Source organism: Gracilinanus agilis, chromosome 2 (assembly GCF_016433145.1).
Source record: "Gracilinanus agilis isolate LMUSP501 chromosome 2, AgileGrace, whole genome shotgun sequence".
Classification (NCBI taxonomy): domain Eukaryota; kingdom Metazoa; phylum Chordata; class Mammalia; order Didelphimorphia; family Didelphidae; genus Gracilinanus; species Gracilinanus agilis.
The window spans coordinates 518,117,926-518,138,403 of record NC_058131.1 but is presented as its reverse complement, the minus strand read 5'-3'; the positions used below and the strand labels follow the sequence as shown (position 1 = coordinate 518,138,403).

Genomic DNA, 20,478 nt, shown 5'->3' with positions numbered 1-20,478 from the left:
TTTAAAAGGAGACATAAAATTTCAAAGTCTAAGGTTCAGTAGTGTTTACCTAGAGTTGAAAACCTAGGATTTATATTAGTAGAAGGGTCCAGGTAAATCTCAGAAAGGAGAATAGCAACTGATAGCAACTGATAGCAACTGATGGCAAGAAGCAACTAAGAGCCATTCTGGGGACAACAGGATTCTGTAGACAGTGGATTCAAGGCTATGCGGAACTTACCAAATCACTTATAGAGCTAACAAAAGACACTAGTACTGAGTCACTTAAATTAACAAAAGAACACCTTCTGTAATAACAAATTAAAGTATGCTATCCTTTCAGCACCTGCTTTGGGAATTCCAGACTATAAAAAACCTTTTGTCTTCTATGTCTGTGAGTGAAAAGAAGTTGCTTCAGGTATGTTCACTCAGGGGATTGGCCCAATGCAAAAACCTATAATTTATTACTCAGCCCAACCACCATGTCTGAGAGGTGTGGCTGCAATAGCTCTGTTAGTTACCAAAGCAGCTGATTTGGTTTTAGGAAGCCATTTAACTATAATGTGTCCTTATGAGATTGAAGTGTTACTAGTAAGGCATAAGACCCAAGTTATCTCAGATCAGAGGCTTGCTAGATATGAGATATCTCTTTCAGGAAGTGAAAACATGACTCCAAAAAGATGTGGCAACTTAAATCCTGTAACACTTTTACCAGATTTGCCAACATCTGGGGAACAGCTGCATGAGTGTAAAAAAGTTATTCAGATAGTTTAAAGACCAAGAGAAAATCTATATGACATGCCCTTGGAGAATCTGGATTTTATTCTGTTCACAGATGGCTCCTCTTTCATGAGCGACAGAGTACATTATACAGGGGCTGCAATTGTGATAGAATTTGAGACAGTATGGGTTGCAGCATTGCCATCAAATCTCAATGTCCAGGAAGCAGAACTAATAGCATTGAAGCAAACCTGTATCACAGTCAAAGATGAAAATGTCACAATTTACACTGATTCCAGATATGCATTTGGAATATGTCACACGATTAGAAGTTTGTGGTTACAACACAGATTTTTAACATCTTCTGGCAAAACAGTTGCAAATGCAGAGATCAGTGAACTTTTAGAGGCTCTACAGTTACTCAAACAGCTGGCTACAGTGTACTGCAGAGTTCATATATGAAATGAGGACTTTGTTGCAAGAGGAAATAATAAAGCAGATGCATCAGCAAAATCTGTAGCCACAGAAAGACCTGAATTGTGTTTAAATCTCTCCCTGATAGACGAAACAAATTTGGGAAAAGCTTATAATGACAAAGAAATTCAAAAGTGGAAGCAAAATTTTAAGGCAGAAAAAAAGGATGGAGTTTGGGTAGTGTCATATGGAAAACCAATACTGCCAAGAGCCATTTAAGGCCAAATCTGTCAAAGTATACACAGAAAGGGCCATTTTGGAACAAAGGGCATTGTGGACTCAGTAAAGAAATCCTGGGTAGCCGTGGGCATAACAATGATAGCTTCTAGGATTTGCTCATCTTGTCAAGTATGTCAGCAGTTTAACCAAAATGTATTCAAACAAAAAGCATTTGGTGGGAGGCCTTCAGCTTTTATTCCTTTTGAGCATTTGCAGACACTTTATCACCATGCCAAAAGCTGGAAATTATAGGTACTGTCTCCTGATAGTGGATCAACTGACAAGATGGCCGGAAGCATTTCCAACTAATAAGAACACAGCTAATTTTGTTGTAAAGGTGGATACTACCTAAGATAGATTCAGAATGTGGATTATATTTTACAGACACAGTGTTACAACAAATATATGCAAATCTGGGGATAACACCAAAGTTCCATGTTATCTGAACTGAAGGAAGAAATCCAGTTTTAATCTATTACTGTTTGATAAAATTTATAATTTAGATTTAGGATAGAAAGATAGATAATTGGGGAAATTAGTGTAGATTAAGGAGGATTACCTTTGGTAATCAAGAAGCAGTCTTTCGTGAGGCAGATTTTTGGGGAAATATAGATTAGATTCTATTAGTGTTAGGGAATATTTTACTATAAAATTATCTTCCTGTTATTCCTTTTCCTTTTCCTTTCTTACCATTTAAAAGTTATAATTAACAGGGTTTTATATAACTAGTCCGCGCAGGATTTTTTCTTCAACTGCTTAGAATAGCCTTCTTTTTCCAACTGCCAAACCCAGAATTACATCAACTAAAGAGCCTTTTCATATCACTAACAACCATTGATAAAAACAAATAACCAATAAATATAAGGGTCAATACTTATTACAGGTGGTTATTACACCTTTAGCTGACATCTTGTGGATATGAACAAATGTTCTCCGAGCATGCATTTTGCATTTTATTGCAATGTATGTATATTGTTAAAAAAATAGGATTGACAGAGGAAAGCACAAAGAAGTAGCTTTTTAATACTGGACAACAGAAAAGGGCTGTGCTCCTCTCAGTCTGACAGGCTCTGTTGGACTGAGCCTGCCAAGCTGTCTCCCTTAACAGTTGCCTAAGTCAAGTAACCAAGAAGGAGTTGGGAGTGTGTTGACAACTCCTCTAGCCTCTTGACTTGGGGTTGGGTTTGTTGTTGGTATGGGCTGGTATTAATGTTAGATGGATAACACTTAAATTCTGACTGCGTGAATTAAGGTTCCTCTTCCTAATAGCTTTGGATGGTCACTAATTAGGAAAGGTGCTCCAGTCTTTGGTTGAACTTATTAACAGGGTTTATTTCTCACTTAACAAGGGGTCAGGAACAAGGAATGAGGTAAGATATTTTAGGGATGCTAAATCTAAGCTAATATAAAGTGGATGATCAGAAATTGTAGATGCTACTAGATCAATGATAGGCTAGAGCTTCTTCGCCCTCTCACTAACCCTGGCTTGACCTGGCCATTGCCAAACCAAAGGATAGGGAAGGCTATTGATGTTCTTCCTAGATGGTTGTAATATTGTTCTCCCTCAGCTCTATTGACAGCAGATATGCTAGTTCTCTAGGTCTCTCAGGCAAAAAAGGTAGATTGCATGTACAGATGCCTACCCACCCTCTTGAACCTCCCTCTATCCAAGAATGCTCCAGAATGAGTTGAGCTGTGCTGTGCATGATGGGTATTTATAGGGTTGGTTCCAACTGCCTTTTGGCCTTGGCTCATGCCACCTGGGTGCATTCCGAGGCCTTCAAGTGATGATCTTGTCAATCAAGATGATTTCCATTTTGTCCCAGTAATTCATTATAACTACACACACACACACACACACACACACACACACACACACACACACACACACACACACACACACACACGGAAGTCATAGGGATTATAAATTCAATTTGAGTAAAGTTTAAAACCATATACTTTATGATAAAAGGCCTTTCACTGAAGATGGCCAAAGCACTGATGTTATATACGTGTGTGTGTGTATATATATATTTGCTGTAAAGAGAATTATAGGAGTTTTCTTTCCAATATGAAGAGTTATACTTAATAAAGGTTTGATTCCATTTTTAAAAAAAGTAGAATTAGTCAAATGGTAAAGGAGGTCCAAAAGATCACTGAAGAAAATAATTCCTTCAAAAGCAGAACTGGACAAATAAGAAGCTAATGACTTCATGAGATATCAAGAAATAATAAAACAAAATCAAAAGAAGGAAGAAATAGATTAAAATAAGAAATATCTCATTGGCAAAATATCTACTTTAGAAAATAGATCCAAGAGAGACAATTTAAGAATTATTAGACTAACTGAAATAATTTTTAAAAACTTAGACATCATATTACGAGAAATTAACAAAGAAAACTGGGCTGGTATTCTTGAACAGGGTAAAATAGAAATCGAAATAGGGTTGGTTCCAACTGCCTTTTGGCCTTGGCTCATGCCACCTGGGTGCATTCTGAGGCCTTCAACTGATGATCTTGTCAATCAAGATGATTTACATTTTGTCCCAGTAATTCATTATTACTACCCACACACAGACACACACACACAGAAGTCATAGGGATTATAAATCTGCACCTCCTGAAATAAATCTCCAAATGACAACTCCCAGGAATATTATAGCAAAATTCAAGATCTCTCAGACGAAAGAGAAAATATTGCAAATAGCCAGAGAGAAAAATTTCAAATATCATAGAGCCATCGTTGGGATTAAATGGGTCTTAGCAGCTTCTTTATCAAAGGATCAGAATACTTTGAATATGATAGTCTGGAAGGCAAAGGAGCTAGGTTTAGAACCAACCTACCCAGCAAAATTGAGTATATTCTTCGAAGAGAAAAAAATGGTCATTTAATAAAATAGATTTTCAAACATTCCTGATGAAAAGACCAGACCTAAACAAAAATTTTGATGTTCAAATACAAGACTTGAGAGAAGCAAAAAAAAAAAAAAACAAAAAAAGTAAAAAAGAGAAAATTTATGGAATAAAAATAAGGTTAAACCATTTGTATTCCTACATGGAAAGATGATATTTATAACTCAAGATTTTTATCTTAATCAGGAGTTAAAAAATCTAACCAAAAAACAAAAAAGTAAAGGACATGAATGAAATACACATAGGCAGAGGTTGCAGGATTAAGTTAATTAGGACATGATATGCCAAAAAAATAATAATAATAAAGGAGTAAAAAAGAGGATTGTACTGAAAGAAAAGGGAAAATATGGGAAGAATGGAGTAAATTATCTCACCTAAAGAGGTATCCAAAAAACTATTACAATGAAGGATGAGGGTAGTGACAGGCAATGTTTAAACCTTACTCTCACTGGTTGACTCAAAGAGGTAATAATAACCACACTCATTTGGGTATAGAATTGTATTTTACTCTATTAGAAAAATGAGAGGAATAAGACATGGAGGGGATTAAAAGAAGGGAGTAGGAAGTGGAGGGATGGTGATTAAAAGCAAAACATTTGTGAAGAGGGACAGAATGAAAGAAGAAAGAGCAGGATCAAAAGGGGAATATAAGACTGAGAGGGGAATACACAGTTGGTAATTATAACTGTGAAAGTGAACGGGATAAACTTACCCATAAAATGGAAGCAGATAAAAGTGGATTAAAAACCAGAATCCTATGATATTTTATTAGTAAGATACACATTTGAGGCAGGGAGATAAAAAGCATAAAACTAAGGGACTAAAGCAGAATCTATTGTGCTTTAAGCTAAAGTAAAAAATTTAGGTGTAGTAATCATGATCTCAGACAAAGCTAAAGTAAAAATAGATTTAATTTTAAAAAATAGGAAAGAAATTACATCTTGATAATCAAGAAATATCATTACTAAATATATATGAATAAATGGTATAGCCTCCAAATTTTTAAAGGAGAAATTTCATAAGCTTCAGGAAGAAATAGTAAAACTATACTAATGGGGGACCTCAACCTTTCCCTACCAACAACTGATAAATCTAACCAAAAAAGAGAAATAAAGGAAATGAATGAAATTTTAGAAAAGTTAGATTTAATAGAAGACCTCTGCAGAAAAGTAAATGGAGATAGAAAGGATTATATCTTCTTTTTTTCAGTAGTATATGGCACCTAATCAAAAACATGTATTATGGCATAAAAACTTCACAACCTAATGCAGAAAAAATTAATACATCCTTTTCAGATCATAATGAAATAAAAATTATGATCAATAAGAGACCATGGAAAGACTAATTAAAAATTAATTAGAAACTTAATAATTTAATTCCAAAAAAGGGATGGGTCAAAAAACAAGTTAAAGACAACTGATAATTTCATTAAAGAGAATGACAATGAGGATACAACATATCAATACAGTCCAAGCAGTATTTAGGGGAAAATTTCTATCTTTAAATGGCTTACATAAATAAAATAGAAGAGAAGCAGAGCAATGAATTGGGCATGCAACTGAAAAAACACTAGAAAAAGCACAAATTAAAAATCCCCAATTAAAGACTAATTTGTAAAACCTACAAATTAGAGGAGAGATTAATAAAAATTAAGAGAACCATTAACTAATAAATGAGACTAAGTAGGTTTTATTTTTTAAAAAACAGATGGTGCATTGGTTAATTTGATTAAAAAAAAGAAAGAAGAAAATAAAATTAAAAGTATCATAAATTCACCAGCAAATTAAAGCAATCATTAGGAGATATTTTACCCAATTATATGCCAATAAATATGACTATCTTGGGGAAGTGGATGAATATTTACAAAAATATAAATTGCCCAGATTAACAAGAGGAAATAGAATAAAGAAATTGAACAAGTCATCAAAGAACTTCCTTAGAAAAACTCCAAGGGCCAGATGGAATCACAAGTGAATTTTATCAACATTTAAATAACAATTAATCCCAATTCTTAATCAATTATTTGGGGAAACAGGCAAAGGAGTCTTACCAAATTATTTTTTCTGACACAAATATGGCACAGATACCCAAGACCAGGAAGAACAAAGATAGAGAAGGAAAATTATAGACCAATTTCCTTAATAAATATGAATGCAAAAATTTTCAATAAAATACTAGCAAGGAGATTACAGCAACATATCACAAGGATTATTACCTATGACTGGGTGGTATTTACTGACCATATCAATAACAAAACTAACAGAAATCACATGATTATATTAAAAAAAGCAAAAAAAGTCTTTTTGAGAAAATCAACACCATTCCTATTAAAAACACTAGAAAGATAAGCCTTCCCTTAAAATAAGTAATAACTCTCTAAACTCATCAGCAAATATATCATCTAGAGTGGAGATAAGTTAGAAACCCTTCCAGTAAGATCAGTGGTGAAGCAAAGACTTCTATTATCACCATTACTTTTTAATATTGTGCTAGAAATGCTACCTTTAGAAATAAGAGAAGAAAAAGAAATTTAAGAAATTAAAGTATGCAGTGAAGAAAATAAACTATCTCTCTATGCAGATGATATGATAGTATACACTTCAAGAATCCTTGAGAACCAACTAAATAACTATCTGAAATAACTAATAACTTTCACAAAATTGCAGAATACAAAGTAAACCCACAGAAATCATCAGCATTTCCATATATTACCAACAAAGTTCAAGAGCAAGAGAAAGAAAGACAAATTCTGTTTAAAATAACTAAATAATATAAATTTCTTAGGAATCTACTTTCCTAGATAAACATAGGAATTACATGAACACAATTACAAAACACTTTTCGCACACAAAAGTCAGATCTAAGCAATTATAAAAATATTAATTGTTTATGGCTAGGGTATACTAATATAATAAAAATGACAATTCTACTAAAATAATTTACTTATTCAGTGCCAGATCAATCAAACAACCAAAAAATTATTTTAGAGAACTAGGAAAAAAACAACAAAAAAATTTAACTGGAATAACAAAAGGCCAAGAATATCAAGGAATTAATGGGGAAAAAAATCTCAAACTGTACCATAAAGCAGTAATCATTAGAACAATCCAGTACTGGCTAAGAAATAGAAGGGTGTATCAATGGAATAGACTAGATACATAATATAACAAAGGTAAATGACTGTAGCAATCTAGTGTTTGATAAACCCAAAGATCCTACCTTTTGGGATAAGAAGTCACTGTTTAAAAAAATTGCTGGAAAAACCAGAAAACAGTATCATAGAAACTAAGTATAGATCAATATCTCACACTCTATAACAAGATAAGATCAAAATGATATAAAGAGTGATACTATAAGTAAATTAGGGGAACATTGATTAGTTTATCTGTCAGATCTATCTTTAAGACCAAACAAGAAAAAGAGAAAATTACAAGATGTAAAATGAATAATTTTGATCACATATTAAATTTAAAATTGTTTGTACAAACAAAACCAATGTAACCAATTTAGAAAAGAAACAACAAACTGGAAAAAAATTTACAGCAAATTTCTCTGATAAAGGTCTCATTTCTCAAATACAGAGAACTAAGTCAAATATATAAGAATATAAGTCATTCTCCAATTGAAAGAGGAGCAAAGGCTATGAAAAGGCAGTTTTCAGATAAAGAAATCAAAGCTATTAATAATCATATGAAAAAATGTTCTAAATCATTCTTGATTGGAAAATGCAAATTAAAACAACTGAGGTACCACCTAATACATCAGATTAGCCAATATGACAGTAAAGGAAAGTGATAAATGTTGGAAGGGAGAGGGCAAAATTGAGACACTAGTGCCTTGGTGGAGTTGTGAACTGATCCAATCATTCTAAAGAGCAAACTGGAATGATTTCCCAAAGGGCTGATAGAAAACTGTGCATTGCTCCAAAGGAAGGGCAAAATACAAAGCAAGGACTAAGACCACCAAACTACTGAAGAAGTACAATTAATATTTATTTCATAAGTCCAAATTACATGAAGATGTTGAAACATTTCAACAGGAAGAGGTGGTAAATTTTCTATCAAAGCAGACAAAAAGGAAAAGATGCTCTGTAGAAAACTAAGTTGTTTCTAACATAAATGTGAAATCAAATCAGATGCAAAATAAAATAGGAAAATCAAATGCTTATATGATGCATAATTTCAGAGCTACAAAGAGATCCCATAATCCAAAACAAAATGATTCTGTTATTACTAGTAAAGAGTGAAGTTTATAGTGGGAAAAAATGTTTTTTCAGGGATGTTTTTTCCCCCTGAAAGAGTAAGATCCTTTTTTGTTTCTTAAAATAACTACAAAATACAGTTACTGATTATAGGCAGTATAGTGAAATAAAAGTAGGACTGGATTTGAACAATACATAGGTTCAAATTCCAGTTTTGCTATTTTACTGCCTTAATGACTTTGTGTTTTAGTCTCCTTAATTCGTAAAATATGTGGATAGGACCAGATCAATGATAGCTAAAATTACTCTCAGGTCCAAATATTATTACTTTTAAGACCTTCCTTTATTTATTCTTCTTACTGCTTTTAAACATAAACTACTGCCATAAAAGAAAAGAAACAAGTTTTATTGTGGAAAAACCTGGGTTTTGACTATAGTGGAGTTCCGGGTTAAGAAGGTGGCAGAGTAAAAAGCAGCTGCTTAACTTTTCCTAACCCACACATATAAGACTCCTCAAAAGGACATAAAAACAAATCCAGATGAACAAAGGGACCCCACAACAGGGCACAGCATTGCAGGTATGTGGGATCGGGGCATTTCCATGCTATAAGGGGGTGAAATAGCTCTCACTAAAAAAGTGAGCTGAGCAACTCCCTCTCCCCCACCCACCCACCTACAGTGCCAAAGCCAGAGCACAAGAGTTAGAGCAAGTTTGGGGCACCTTAAGTTCTTGGCAGCTACCTGGGATCACCAGGGCCTGTTCCTGAGAGCAGCAAGACTTAAGACCCCAAGAGGCTAAAGAACGCGCAGACTTTGAACATAGACCTTGAGCGCAGGCACGGAAATAGTCGAGGACACAGATCCTGAGTGCAGGCGCGGACCCTGGGTGGGGACTCAGTGCAGAGGGGTGCATGACTGTGGAAGCAGCACCCTGAGACTGTTAAAGGCAGAGGAACAATCAAGGAGACCACGAGGTGGCCTAACCCTGAAAACAACTAGACCTGAGACCTAAGGAGCCTAAAGAGCAGAGACAAACCGTGGGCGTGAGGATAAAGATGAGAGGGCGCCCGGCTAACAATGGCAAGCCAGCCACAAGAACCCCAAAAGAGAAAGATCAAGAAGAAATCTTTAACACTGGACAATTTTTTACACTGAAAAAATCCAGACAACAGAGCAAACACCAGAGGAGAACAAACAAATAATTATATCCAAACCTTCCCAAAATAATGAAAATTGGTCACAAGCTCTAGAAGAGTTCAATTCTGAGATCATGAGAAATATGGAAGAGATTTGGCAAGAGAAGTGGGAAATAACTCAAAAGGAAATTAACAGGTTAAAAGAGAGAAACTCCCAATTGGAGAAAAATGCCCCCAAATCAAAAGAATTGATAAGCAAATTGGAGACCAAAATCAAACAGCTGGAAAACAGCATATACCAAATCAAAAAGGAAAATCAAAAGCTTATAGCAGAAAACCAGCCTCTAAAGACAAGAACTGGGCAAGTAGAAGCCAATGATCTCTCAAGACAGCAAGAACAAATAAAGCAAAGTCAAAAGACTGATAAAATAGAAGAAAACATGAAATATCTCACTAAGAAATTGATAGATAAAGAAAACAGGTCTAGAAGAAACAATTTGAGAATCATTGGTCTTCCTGAAACAGCAGAAATTAATAGAAATTTGGACTCTATATTAAAAGAAATTATTCAGCAAAACTGCCCTAAAGTGGGGGCAGCTGGGTAGCTCAGTGGATTGAGAGCCAGGCCTAGAGACGGGAGGTCCTAGGTTCAAATCCGGCCTCAGACACTTCCTAGCTGTGTGACCCTGGGCAAGTCACTTGACCCCCATTGCCTACCCTTACCACTCTTCTACCTATAAGTCAATACACAGAAGTTAAGGGTTTAAAATAAAAATTAAAAAAAAAAAAACTGCCCTAAAGTTCTACAAGAGCGCAATATAGACATTGAAAGGATCCATAGATTGCCCTCTACACTAGACCCTGAAAAGACAACCCCCAGGAATATAATAGCCAAATTCAAGAACTTCCAAGTAAAAAAAAATTTACAGGAAGCCAGAAAGAGACAATTCACATATCAAGGAGCACGAATCAGGATCACATAGGATTTGACAGCCTCCACACTACAAGACCACAAGGCTTGGAATACGAAATTCAGAAAGGCAAGAGAACTGGGTCTACCACCAAGGATCACTTACCTATCAAAACTGACTATATTCTTCCAGGGTAAAAGTATGGGCATTCAAGAAGATAGAAGATTCCCAAGTATTTGCACAGAAAAGACCAGGACTAAATGAAAAGTTCGATATCGAGCCAAGAAAATCAAGAGAAACATGAAAAGGTAAATAAGAAACAGGGGAAAGAAAGAAAACTCTTATTTTTAAATTTGTCTCTTTAAGGGCTTCAATAAGATCTAATTATTCATATTCCTATATGGAGAAATGTTACGTGTAATTCTCTGTAGTGAAGTCTATTTACTATTATAGTAATTAGAAGAGGTATTCACAGGGGTACTAAATGGCCTAAGATGATATGGGGGGTGGGGTGGGAAAGAGTGGGGTGAATAGTAGATGGCACCAAGAGAAAATTGAATAAATAAGAAAAATATTCTATTATACACAAAGAGGGCATGGGAAAGGGAGGGAACAAATACTATTATAAAAAGGAGAGGAAGAGAGCATTAAGAGGTAATATGTAAACTTTACTCTCAGTGGAATTAACCCTGAGAGGGAAGAGTGGCCATATCCATTGGGATATAGAACTCTATCTTACTCTACTGAGAAAGTCAGAAGAGAAAAACCAAAGGGAGCAGGGAAGTGGGGAGGTCAAAAAAGGGAGGGGAGGAGGAGGGGGAAGGAATTCATTAGGCCTTAAAAATAAAAAGAGGGGAATAATAAGGGAGTAGGTAGAAAGGGTAATAAATCAAGGGAGGGGCCAAGGGTTCCTGGTTTAAAACAAATCACTGGTTTAAAAGGAAATAGCCTAAGAAGAAGGGGTAGAACTAGGAGAGGATACGAAAATGTTGGGGAATACACAACTGATAATTATAACACTGAATGTGAATGGAATGACTCCCCCACAAAACGGAAGCAAATAGCAGAGTAGATTGGAAACCAAAATCCTACCATATGTTGTCTACAAGAAACACATATGAGGCGGGTGGACATACACAGGTTTAAGGTAAAGGGCTTGAGCAAAATCCTTTGGGCCTCAAATGAGAAAAAAAAGGCAGGAATGGTGATCTTGATTTCTGACAAAGCCACAGTAAAAATAGATATGATTAAAAAAGACAGGGAAGGTCATTACATCCTGATAGAAGGCAGTATAGACAATGAGGAAATAACAGTGCTCAATATGTATGCACCAAGTGGCATAGCATCCAAATTCCTAAAGGAGAAACTGGCAGAGCTTAAGAAGGAAATAGATAGTAAAACCATACTAATGGGAGATCTAAATATTCTTCTTTCAGATCTAAATAAATCAAACCAAAAAACAAATGAGAAATAAGAGAGGTGAATGAAGTCCTAGAAAAATTAGATTTAATAGATATGTGTAGAAAAATAAATAGGGACAAAAAGGAATACACCTTCTTTTCAGCTGCACATGGTACATTCACAAAGATTGACCATGTTATAGGGCATAGAAACATTGCAAACAAATGCAAAAGAGCAGAAATAATAAATGTAACCTTATCAGATAATAATGAAATAAAAAAAATAATTAGTAAGGGCACATGGACAGGCAAATCAAAAACTAATTGGAAATTAAATAATATGATTCTCCAAAAGCAGTCAAAGAAGAAATCATAGAAACAATCAACAATTTCATTGAAGAGAATGACAATGATGAGACATCCTACCAAACTCTGTGGGATGCAGCTAAGGCAGTACTCAGCGGGAAATTTATATCCTTGAGTGCATATATTAACAAATTAGGGAGGGAAGCGATTAATGGATTGGGCATGCAACTTAAAAAACTAGAAAGCGAGCAAATTAAAAATCCCCAGATGAAAACCAAATTAAAAATACTAAAAATTAAGGGAGAAATTAGTAAAATCAAAAGTAAAAGAAGTATTGAATTAATAAATAAGACTAGAAGCTGGTATTTTGAAAAAAACAGATAAGATAGACAAAGTATTGGTCAATCTAATAAAAAAAAGGAAAGAAGAAAACCAAATTGACAGTATCAAAGATGAAAAAGGAGATCTCATCTCTAATGAAGAGGAAATTAAGGTAATTATTAAAAACTATTTTGCCCAATTATATGGGAATAAATTATAGCAATCTATGTGATATGGTTGAATATTTACAAAAATATAAATTGCCTAGATTAACAGAAGAAATAGAATACATAAACAATTCCATATCTGAAAATGAAATTGAACAAGCCATCAAAAAACTCCCTAAGAAAAAATCGCCAGGGCCTGATGGAGTCACAAGTGAATTCTATCAAGTATTCAAAGAACAACTAACCCCAATACTATACAAATTATTTGATATAATAAGCAAAGAAGGAGTCCTACAAAATTCCTTTTATGACACAAATATGGTACTGATTCCAAAGTCACGTAGATCAAAAACAGAGAAAGAAAACTACAGACCAATTTCCCTAATGAACATAGATACAAAAATCTTAAATAGAATACTAGCAAAAAGACTCCAGCAAGTGATCAAGAGGATTATCTACCATGATCAAGTGGGATTTATACCAGGAATGCAAGGATGGTTCAACATTAGGAAAACCATCCACATAATTGACCATACTATAAAGCAGTTGTCATCAAAACGATTTGGTACTGGCTAAGAGACAGAAGGGAGGATCAGTGGAATAGACTTGGGGTAAGCAAGAGAGTATTTGATAAACCCAAAGAGCCCAACTTTTGGGACAAAAATCCACTATTTGACAAAAACTGCTGGGAAAATTGGAAAACAATATGGGAGAGATTAGGTTTAGATCAACATCTACACCAAGATAAATTCAGAATGGGTGAATGACCTGAATATAAAGAGGGAAACAACAAATAAATTAAGTGAATGATTTTGATTATACTAAATTAAAGAGCTTTTGTACAAACAAAAACAATGCAACCAAAATCAGAAGGGAAACAACAAATTGGGAAAAAAATCTCTATAATAAAAAACTCTGAAAGTGGTCTAATTACTCAAATATACAAGGAGTTAAATCAATTGTATAAAAAAATCAAGCCATTCCCCAATTGATAAATGGTCAAGGGACACAAATAGGCAATTTTCAAATAAAGAAATCAAAACGATCAATAAGCACATGAGAAAGTGTTCCAAATCTCTAATAATTAGAGAAATGCAAATCAAAACAACTCTGAGGTATCACCTCACACCTAGCAGATTGGCTAAAATGATAGTAGGGGAGAGTAATGAATGTTGGAGGGGATGAGGTCAAATTGGGACATTAATGCATTGCTGGTGGAGTTGTGAACTGATCCAACCATTCTGGATGGCAATTTGGAACTATGCTCAAAGGGCTATAAAAGATTGCCTGCCCTTTGATCCAGCCATACCATTGTTGGGTTTGTACCCCAAAGAGATCATAGATAAACAGACTTGTATGAAAATATTTACAGCTGTGCTTTTTGTGGTGGCAAAAAACTGGTAAACAAGGGTATGCCCTTCAATTGGGGTATGGCTGAACAAATTGTGGTATATGCTGGGGATGGAATACTGTTGTGCTCAAAGGAATAATAAACTGGAAGAGTTCCATGTGAACTGGAAAGATCTCCAGGAATTGATGCAGAGTGAAAGGAGAAGAGCCAGAAGAACATTGTACACAGAGACCAATACACTGTGGTAAAATAGAATGTATTGGACTTCTGTACTAGCAGCAATGCAATGATCCATAACAATTTTGAGGGACTTATGGAAAAGAACGCTACCCACATTCAGAGGAAGAACTGCAGGAGAGGAAACACAGAAGAAAAGCAACTGCTTGAACATATGGGTCGAGTCGGACATGATTGGAGATGTAGACTCGAAAGTACCACACCAATGTAACTATCGACAATTTGGAAATAAGTCTTGATCAATGATACATGTTAAAACCAGTGGACATGCGCATCAGCTATGGGGGGGGAAAGGTCAGGGGGTGAAGGGGAAAGTAAGAACATGAATCATGTAACCATGACAACTTTTCTAAAAAATAAAAATTATTAAAAAAAGAAAAACCTTTGTTTCAATCTCAACTCTTATACTTATTAACTGCATGACCTTGAGTTAGCCAATTAATTTCTCTGGAACACAGGTTCCTTATCTATAAAATGAAGAGGGTAGATGTATCAATCTAGCTATAAATCTATATTTCTATATGGGGAAGAGATGACACTGGGGAAAGTCATTTTCTAATACTTTCTTGAAAGAAGCTCTGAAACTTGTAAGATTTATGAATAACATACCAATATACCTATATTTAATATGATGATAATGATCTTAAAAAAAAGAGGTCAAAGGACTAGAAATTGGGAACAAAGAAAAAAATGGTGATATAAAGAAAAAGGTCTTACAAGTCATTGTAATTTTTATAGAATCAAAGCAAATATCCCCATTATTTCTGATTATTAAATGGATCTTTACTACTTTAAACAGGTTCTGATAGTCTTACTTACCTGCCTTTATGCTTTTGCCAAAATTTATCAACTGCAGTTAAATCATAAGACTTCTTGTTTTTTCTCTTAGGTCTAGCACCAGCTGGAGAATTTTCTACTCCAGAAGATTCTTCTAAATTGACTCGATTTAAGTGAAAATCCTGGAAAATAGTAATCTTGATTTAAAAAACTTATTTGAATATGCAAACCACAATTTTTTATTTATTATTTTATCATCTTCCAGGTAATACAGTAACATTCTTATCTAGCATGGTTAAAGATTTTGGTATTTTAGACTGTTGACATTCTAACCTTTTGAGTGCTCAACTTTTTTCAAATTGTTTTTGACTTGCTTTCTTAAAATATATTTCCTATTTCTCTGCCTTAATAAACAATTCATAATGAATGTGACAACTTATTGATCATTTGGTGGTAATTATTATGAGCAATTATTGTACTGTATTGTTAACAAAGATACAGGGCATAATAATGGATAAAAAGGTGTCAAGAAAGGTCAGTGGGAATGCTTACCCAGGGTGTGTTGATACACAAGACTGTATTGCACGTATGCCTCTGATGATGTCACACATCAGTTCTAACTATATAACTACTATGCAATCTGCTTTCTTTTTTTCCTGATTTAATATTTTATTTTCCCAATTACATTTAATAAAAATCTTTTACATACATTTCCAAAATTATAACATCCAAATGGTCTCTCTCTTCCCTCCCTCCCCCCTGAAAGGGAAGTCAGTTTGATTCTAGGTCCATGATGGTGAGCCTATGGTGCAGGTCCCAAAAAGGGCATGTGAAGCCCTCTCTGTAGGCATGCCTGCAGTTGCCTGCCAGAGTTTGTTACTTTCTAGTTTCGGGGCAGAGCTGTTCCCCTCCCCCCTCTGCCTGAGGACATTCCCCACTTCACCCACCCCTCTGCCCAGCAGCCCAATGGGAGCACTTCCTCTGTCCCCTGTCTGGGGTAAGGTGCTGGGGATAGTGGTGGATGATCACATGATGTGTGAGGGCGCAATACAGACAGCAACCTGTTGAGTCTATGGGGAAGGTGATTCCCATGATGGGGATGGAAAGGAGTTAGGTGTGAGGGGAGCATAACTCACAGAGTGACATACAGTTGGGTGAGTGGAGCACTGGGACATTCACTCTACCACCTCCCCCTTCCCTTTTCTCTCAGTGCAATCCTTTTTCACCCCTTGATTTTTTTGTGTATCATGTCATCATATCAACTTATTACTGCATCTTCTATGTATATTCTTCTAACTGCCTTAACAGTGATAAAATTCTCAAGAGTTACAAGTATCATCTTCCCCAAAAGCAATGTAAACCGTGTAGTCTTAGTGAAACCTGTATGTTTTCTTTTTCCCATTTACCTTTCTATGCTTCTCTTGAGTCCTGTATTTGAATATCAAATTTTCTGTTCAAATCTGGCCTTTTCATCAGGAATACTTGGAAATCCTCTAATTCATTAAAAGGCAACTCTGTACTGCCCTACCTCCACAAGTAAAATATACTGTTTTCTCATTGCTTAGACAATTCTTGATTATAAACTTAGTTCCTTTGCCTTCCAAAGTATCATATCCCAAGCCCTCTGATCACTTAATATAAAGACTTCTAATATGTAATCCTGATCATAGCTCCATCATATGTGAATGGTTACTTTCTGGCTGCTATCAATATTTTCTCTTTGACCAGGAGCTCTGGGACTTGGTTATAATATACCTGGGAGTTTTACTATGGGGATTTCTTTCAGGAAGTGATTTGTAGAGTCTTTCAATTTCTATTTTACCCTTTTGTTCAAAAATATCAGAACAGTTTTCCTTGATAGTTTCTTGTAACAGAATGCTATGCTCCCCTTCACCCTCCAATCATGGCTTTTAGGTAGTCCAATAATTCTTAAATTATCTCTTCTGGATTTACTTTCAGTTAGTTTCTTTTCCAGAGATATTTCATATTTTCTTCTATTTTTTCATCATTTGGAATTTGTTGTTTTTCTTGATGTTTCATGAAGTCATTAACTTCCACTTGCCCAATTCTTATTTTTAGAAAATTATTTTCTTCAGTGAGTGTTTGAAGCCCTTTTCCCATTTGGCCATTTCTACTTTTTAAAAAATTCTTTTCTTCATTTAGTTTTAGTACCTCTTTTTACATTTGGCTAATTCTGCTCTTTTTAAAGAATTCTCATTTTTAGTGGATTTTTGTGCCTCTTTTACTATTTGGTCAATTCTGCTTTTTAAGGTGTTAGTGTCTTTTTGAATCACTTTCATGTCTTTTTCCAATTTTTCCTTTGCAAAGCACTATTTTTTTAAATCCTTTTTGAGCTTTTCCAGAATTTGAGACCAATTCCTCTTTTTCTTTGAAGTTTTGCATGTAGCTTCTTTGATCTCATTGTTCCCCTTGCTCTTCCTTGCCTCTATAAAAATTTTCTGCATTAGGGTTTTTTTGTTTTTTTGTTTGTTTGTTTGTTTTTAATGTTTGCTCATTGTCCCAGCATTTTTCTTGACTTTGATATTTACCTTGAAGGTGTCCTCTGCTTCCAGGGTAGATGGAACACACTCTTAAAACTTCAGTATTTTCTTGCTGATACCCTCAGATCTAGTTCTGGGTGTCATTAAGTTTTAATTCTTCCAACGTGATATAATGGTCTTCAGGCCAAGAGCTCTAGAAGCAGTCTCCCCTTGCTCATTCAAGTCCTGTTATTGGTTTACAAGGTCAGGCAATTCAGGGCCTCACCTCAGGCTTGCACCACCTAAGTACACTGTGGTCTGCCCTGTAATAGGGATCAGGGGCTCTTTTTAGGTTTGTGCTGGTGTTCAGGACCTCACCAAGAGCCCCACTGTAGGCTTGTACCAGGCACACTGAGAGGTTGCGCTGGGGTTTGGTACTTCATGGGGTATGTGTGGGAGTGCTCTGCTGCTGGCTTAGGCAGGGTATTGGGGCCTTGCTGTTGGGATTGTGCTATTTTGGTACAGTTTTGTTGGGGACTGCACTCCCCTCTCACCCTAGTAAAAGAAGACTTTCAACCTTCGAAGTTGTCTTCTACAGAAAAATTGCCGCACACTATCATTGGTTCTGCCACTCTAGTATTCTTTATGAGGGTTGGTTATAGGGGATTTTCAGAGAGATTTGGGCATTCCTGCCTCTATTCAGCCATCTTGGCTCCTGGATTTGTTTTCTTGTGTTATGTGTCTTTCTCACAAAAGTAGAATAAAGAATATTCATTGCCTCTATGTATAATCATTCCTAAAAATCAAAGGTTAAGGCAATGTTTTTTGTGATTTCAATAAATCTGGTGAAAAGAGGGATTTAACTATTTAGCAGGGAAAAGAGTAGCCATTATAACTGATATTTGCCATTCATATTACTGAAATTCTTACTGTGAAGGGTTGGCTAAGAAAATATACCTAAAATGGAAAGTATAGCTTGAAGCTACAATGAAAGTAGGTCTAAATTGTTAGAACTACAGAGTGGAATATATATCTCTATCTCTCTATCTCTTATATTTAAAAACCCTTACCTTCTGTCTTAGAATCAATACTGGGTATTGGTTCTAAGGCAGAAGAGTGGCAAGAGCTACGCAATAGGGGTTAAGTGACTTGGCCAGGGTCACCTAGCTGAGAAGTGTCTGAGGACAGATTTGAACCCAGGACCTCCCGTCTCAGGGCCTGGCTCTCAATCCAATGAACCACCCAGCTGCCCCCAGAGTGGAATATATATGTATACATATACATGTATATACACATATATAGAGACATACATACATATATACATATATATATAAATAATGTTATTCAAATCAATGAATTCAAAGTGCCTATTATGTCCAAGGCACTATATTACAAGATAAGGAAACAAATACAAAACCAAAACAGTCCCTGCCCTCAAAGAGTGTATTATTCTTTTTCACCAGAGGGTGTCATATATGCATTTCACAGAATTTCAAAAAATACACAGTGGTAAAGATAACTAAAGCAGAAAAACACCCTAACTTAATTTTTTTTTGAATAGTTCTAATTATTAGGAAATTTTTGCCCTTACTACAAACCAAAATTAGCTTCTCTACAAGTTCCACTCGTTACCCTTGAATTCAGTAATCTGGGTCCCCACAAACATGCCCAACTCCTTTATATTTTTCAAATGTTACAAGAAAATTATAATATTCAAGCAATTCCAAAACCTTTCACAGTTTTCAAATTCCGCAAGAGAGCAATAATGTCACTACCTGAGCCTTTTATTCTCCATGTTGAACCATTTTCAGGCCCTTCAACCAATACAGCCTCATATGGCATAAACTCAATCTTGGTTGTCCTTCTTTCTGGACACACTCCAGCTCATAAAAGTTCTTCCAGAGGTTCCGGGTTAAGATGGCGGCAGAGTAAGAAGCAGCTCTTAACCTCTCCTGACCAAAACACACAGAACTCCTCAAGGGGACATAGAAACAAGTCCAGACGAACGGAGGAACCCCACAACAGGGCAATGCGTGGAAGGTACGTGGAATCGAGGCATTTCCACGCTATAAAGGGGTGAAACAGCTCTCACTAAATCGCGGGCTGAGCAACCACCCCACCCCCACCCCCTCCACACACAACACCTATAGCGCCGAAGCCAGCTAAAGGGAAATAGAGCAAGTTTGGGGCACCCATCGAGTCATTGGCAGCTCCGGGGCCTGTTCCTGAGAGCAGCAAGATTTAGGACCCTAAAAAGCTAACGAACGCACACAAAATCTGAGCGCGGGAGCAGGGTGCCCAGAGCGGACGCAGGGCACCGAGCGAGGGCTCAGAGCGCAGGTGCGGGCGGAGGCGTGGGTGGAGGCAGACACAGCCACAAGCTAAGGCTCTGAAACCCTGAGTGGGGAACCAGCGTAGACGGGTATACGACTGTGGAAGCAGTGCCCTGAGACTTGTAAAGAAACCTCTGGCAGAGGATCAAGCAAAGGGGTCCACCAGGGGGCTTGACCTTGGAAAAAACCAGAACTCAGACCTCAGGAGCCAAAAGACCGCGGACAGACCCTGAGCAGGAGAATAAACCTGAGAAGCTGCTGGGCTAATGATGGCTACCCAGTCTCAGGAAGTTCAGAAGAGAAAGTTTAACAACAAGAAAAAGAAGTCTTTAACACTCGACAACTTTTACACAGAGAAAATCCAAACAACCGAGCAAACAGAGGAGGAGAACAAACAAGCATCCGGACCCTAAGAAAAAATCGCCAGGGCCTGATGGATTCACAAGTGAATTCTATCAGACATTCAAAGAGCAACTAATCCCAATACTATACAAATTATTTGATATGATAAGCAAAGAAGGAGTCCTACCAAATTCCTTTTATGACACAAATA

The 20,478-nt window shown here is 36.0% G+C and overlaps 1 protein-coding gene across 1 annotated transcript in view; it reads right to left on the bottom strand.

Annotated features, from left to right (window-relative positions):
• The window catches only part of SCFD1 (sec1 family domain containing 1), a 152,211-nt gene that overhangs the window by 68,889 nt on the left and 62,844 nt on the right, over positions 1–20,478 (bottom strand). Inside the window, exon 11 of the mRNA XM_044665052.1 lies at positions 15,155–15,294. Coding sequence (XP_044520987.1) covers positions 15,155–15,294 — 140 coding nt within the window. The remainder of the gene's footprint in view (positions 1–15,154; positions 15,295–20,478) is intronic.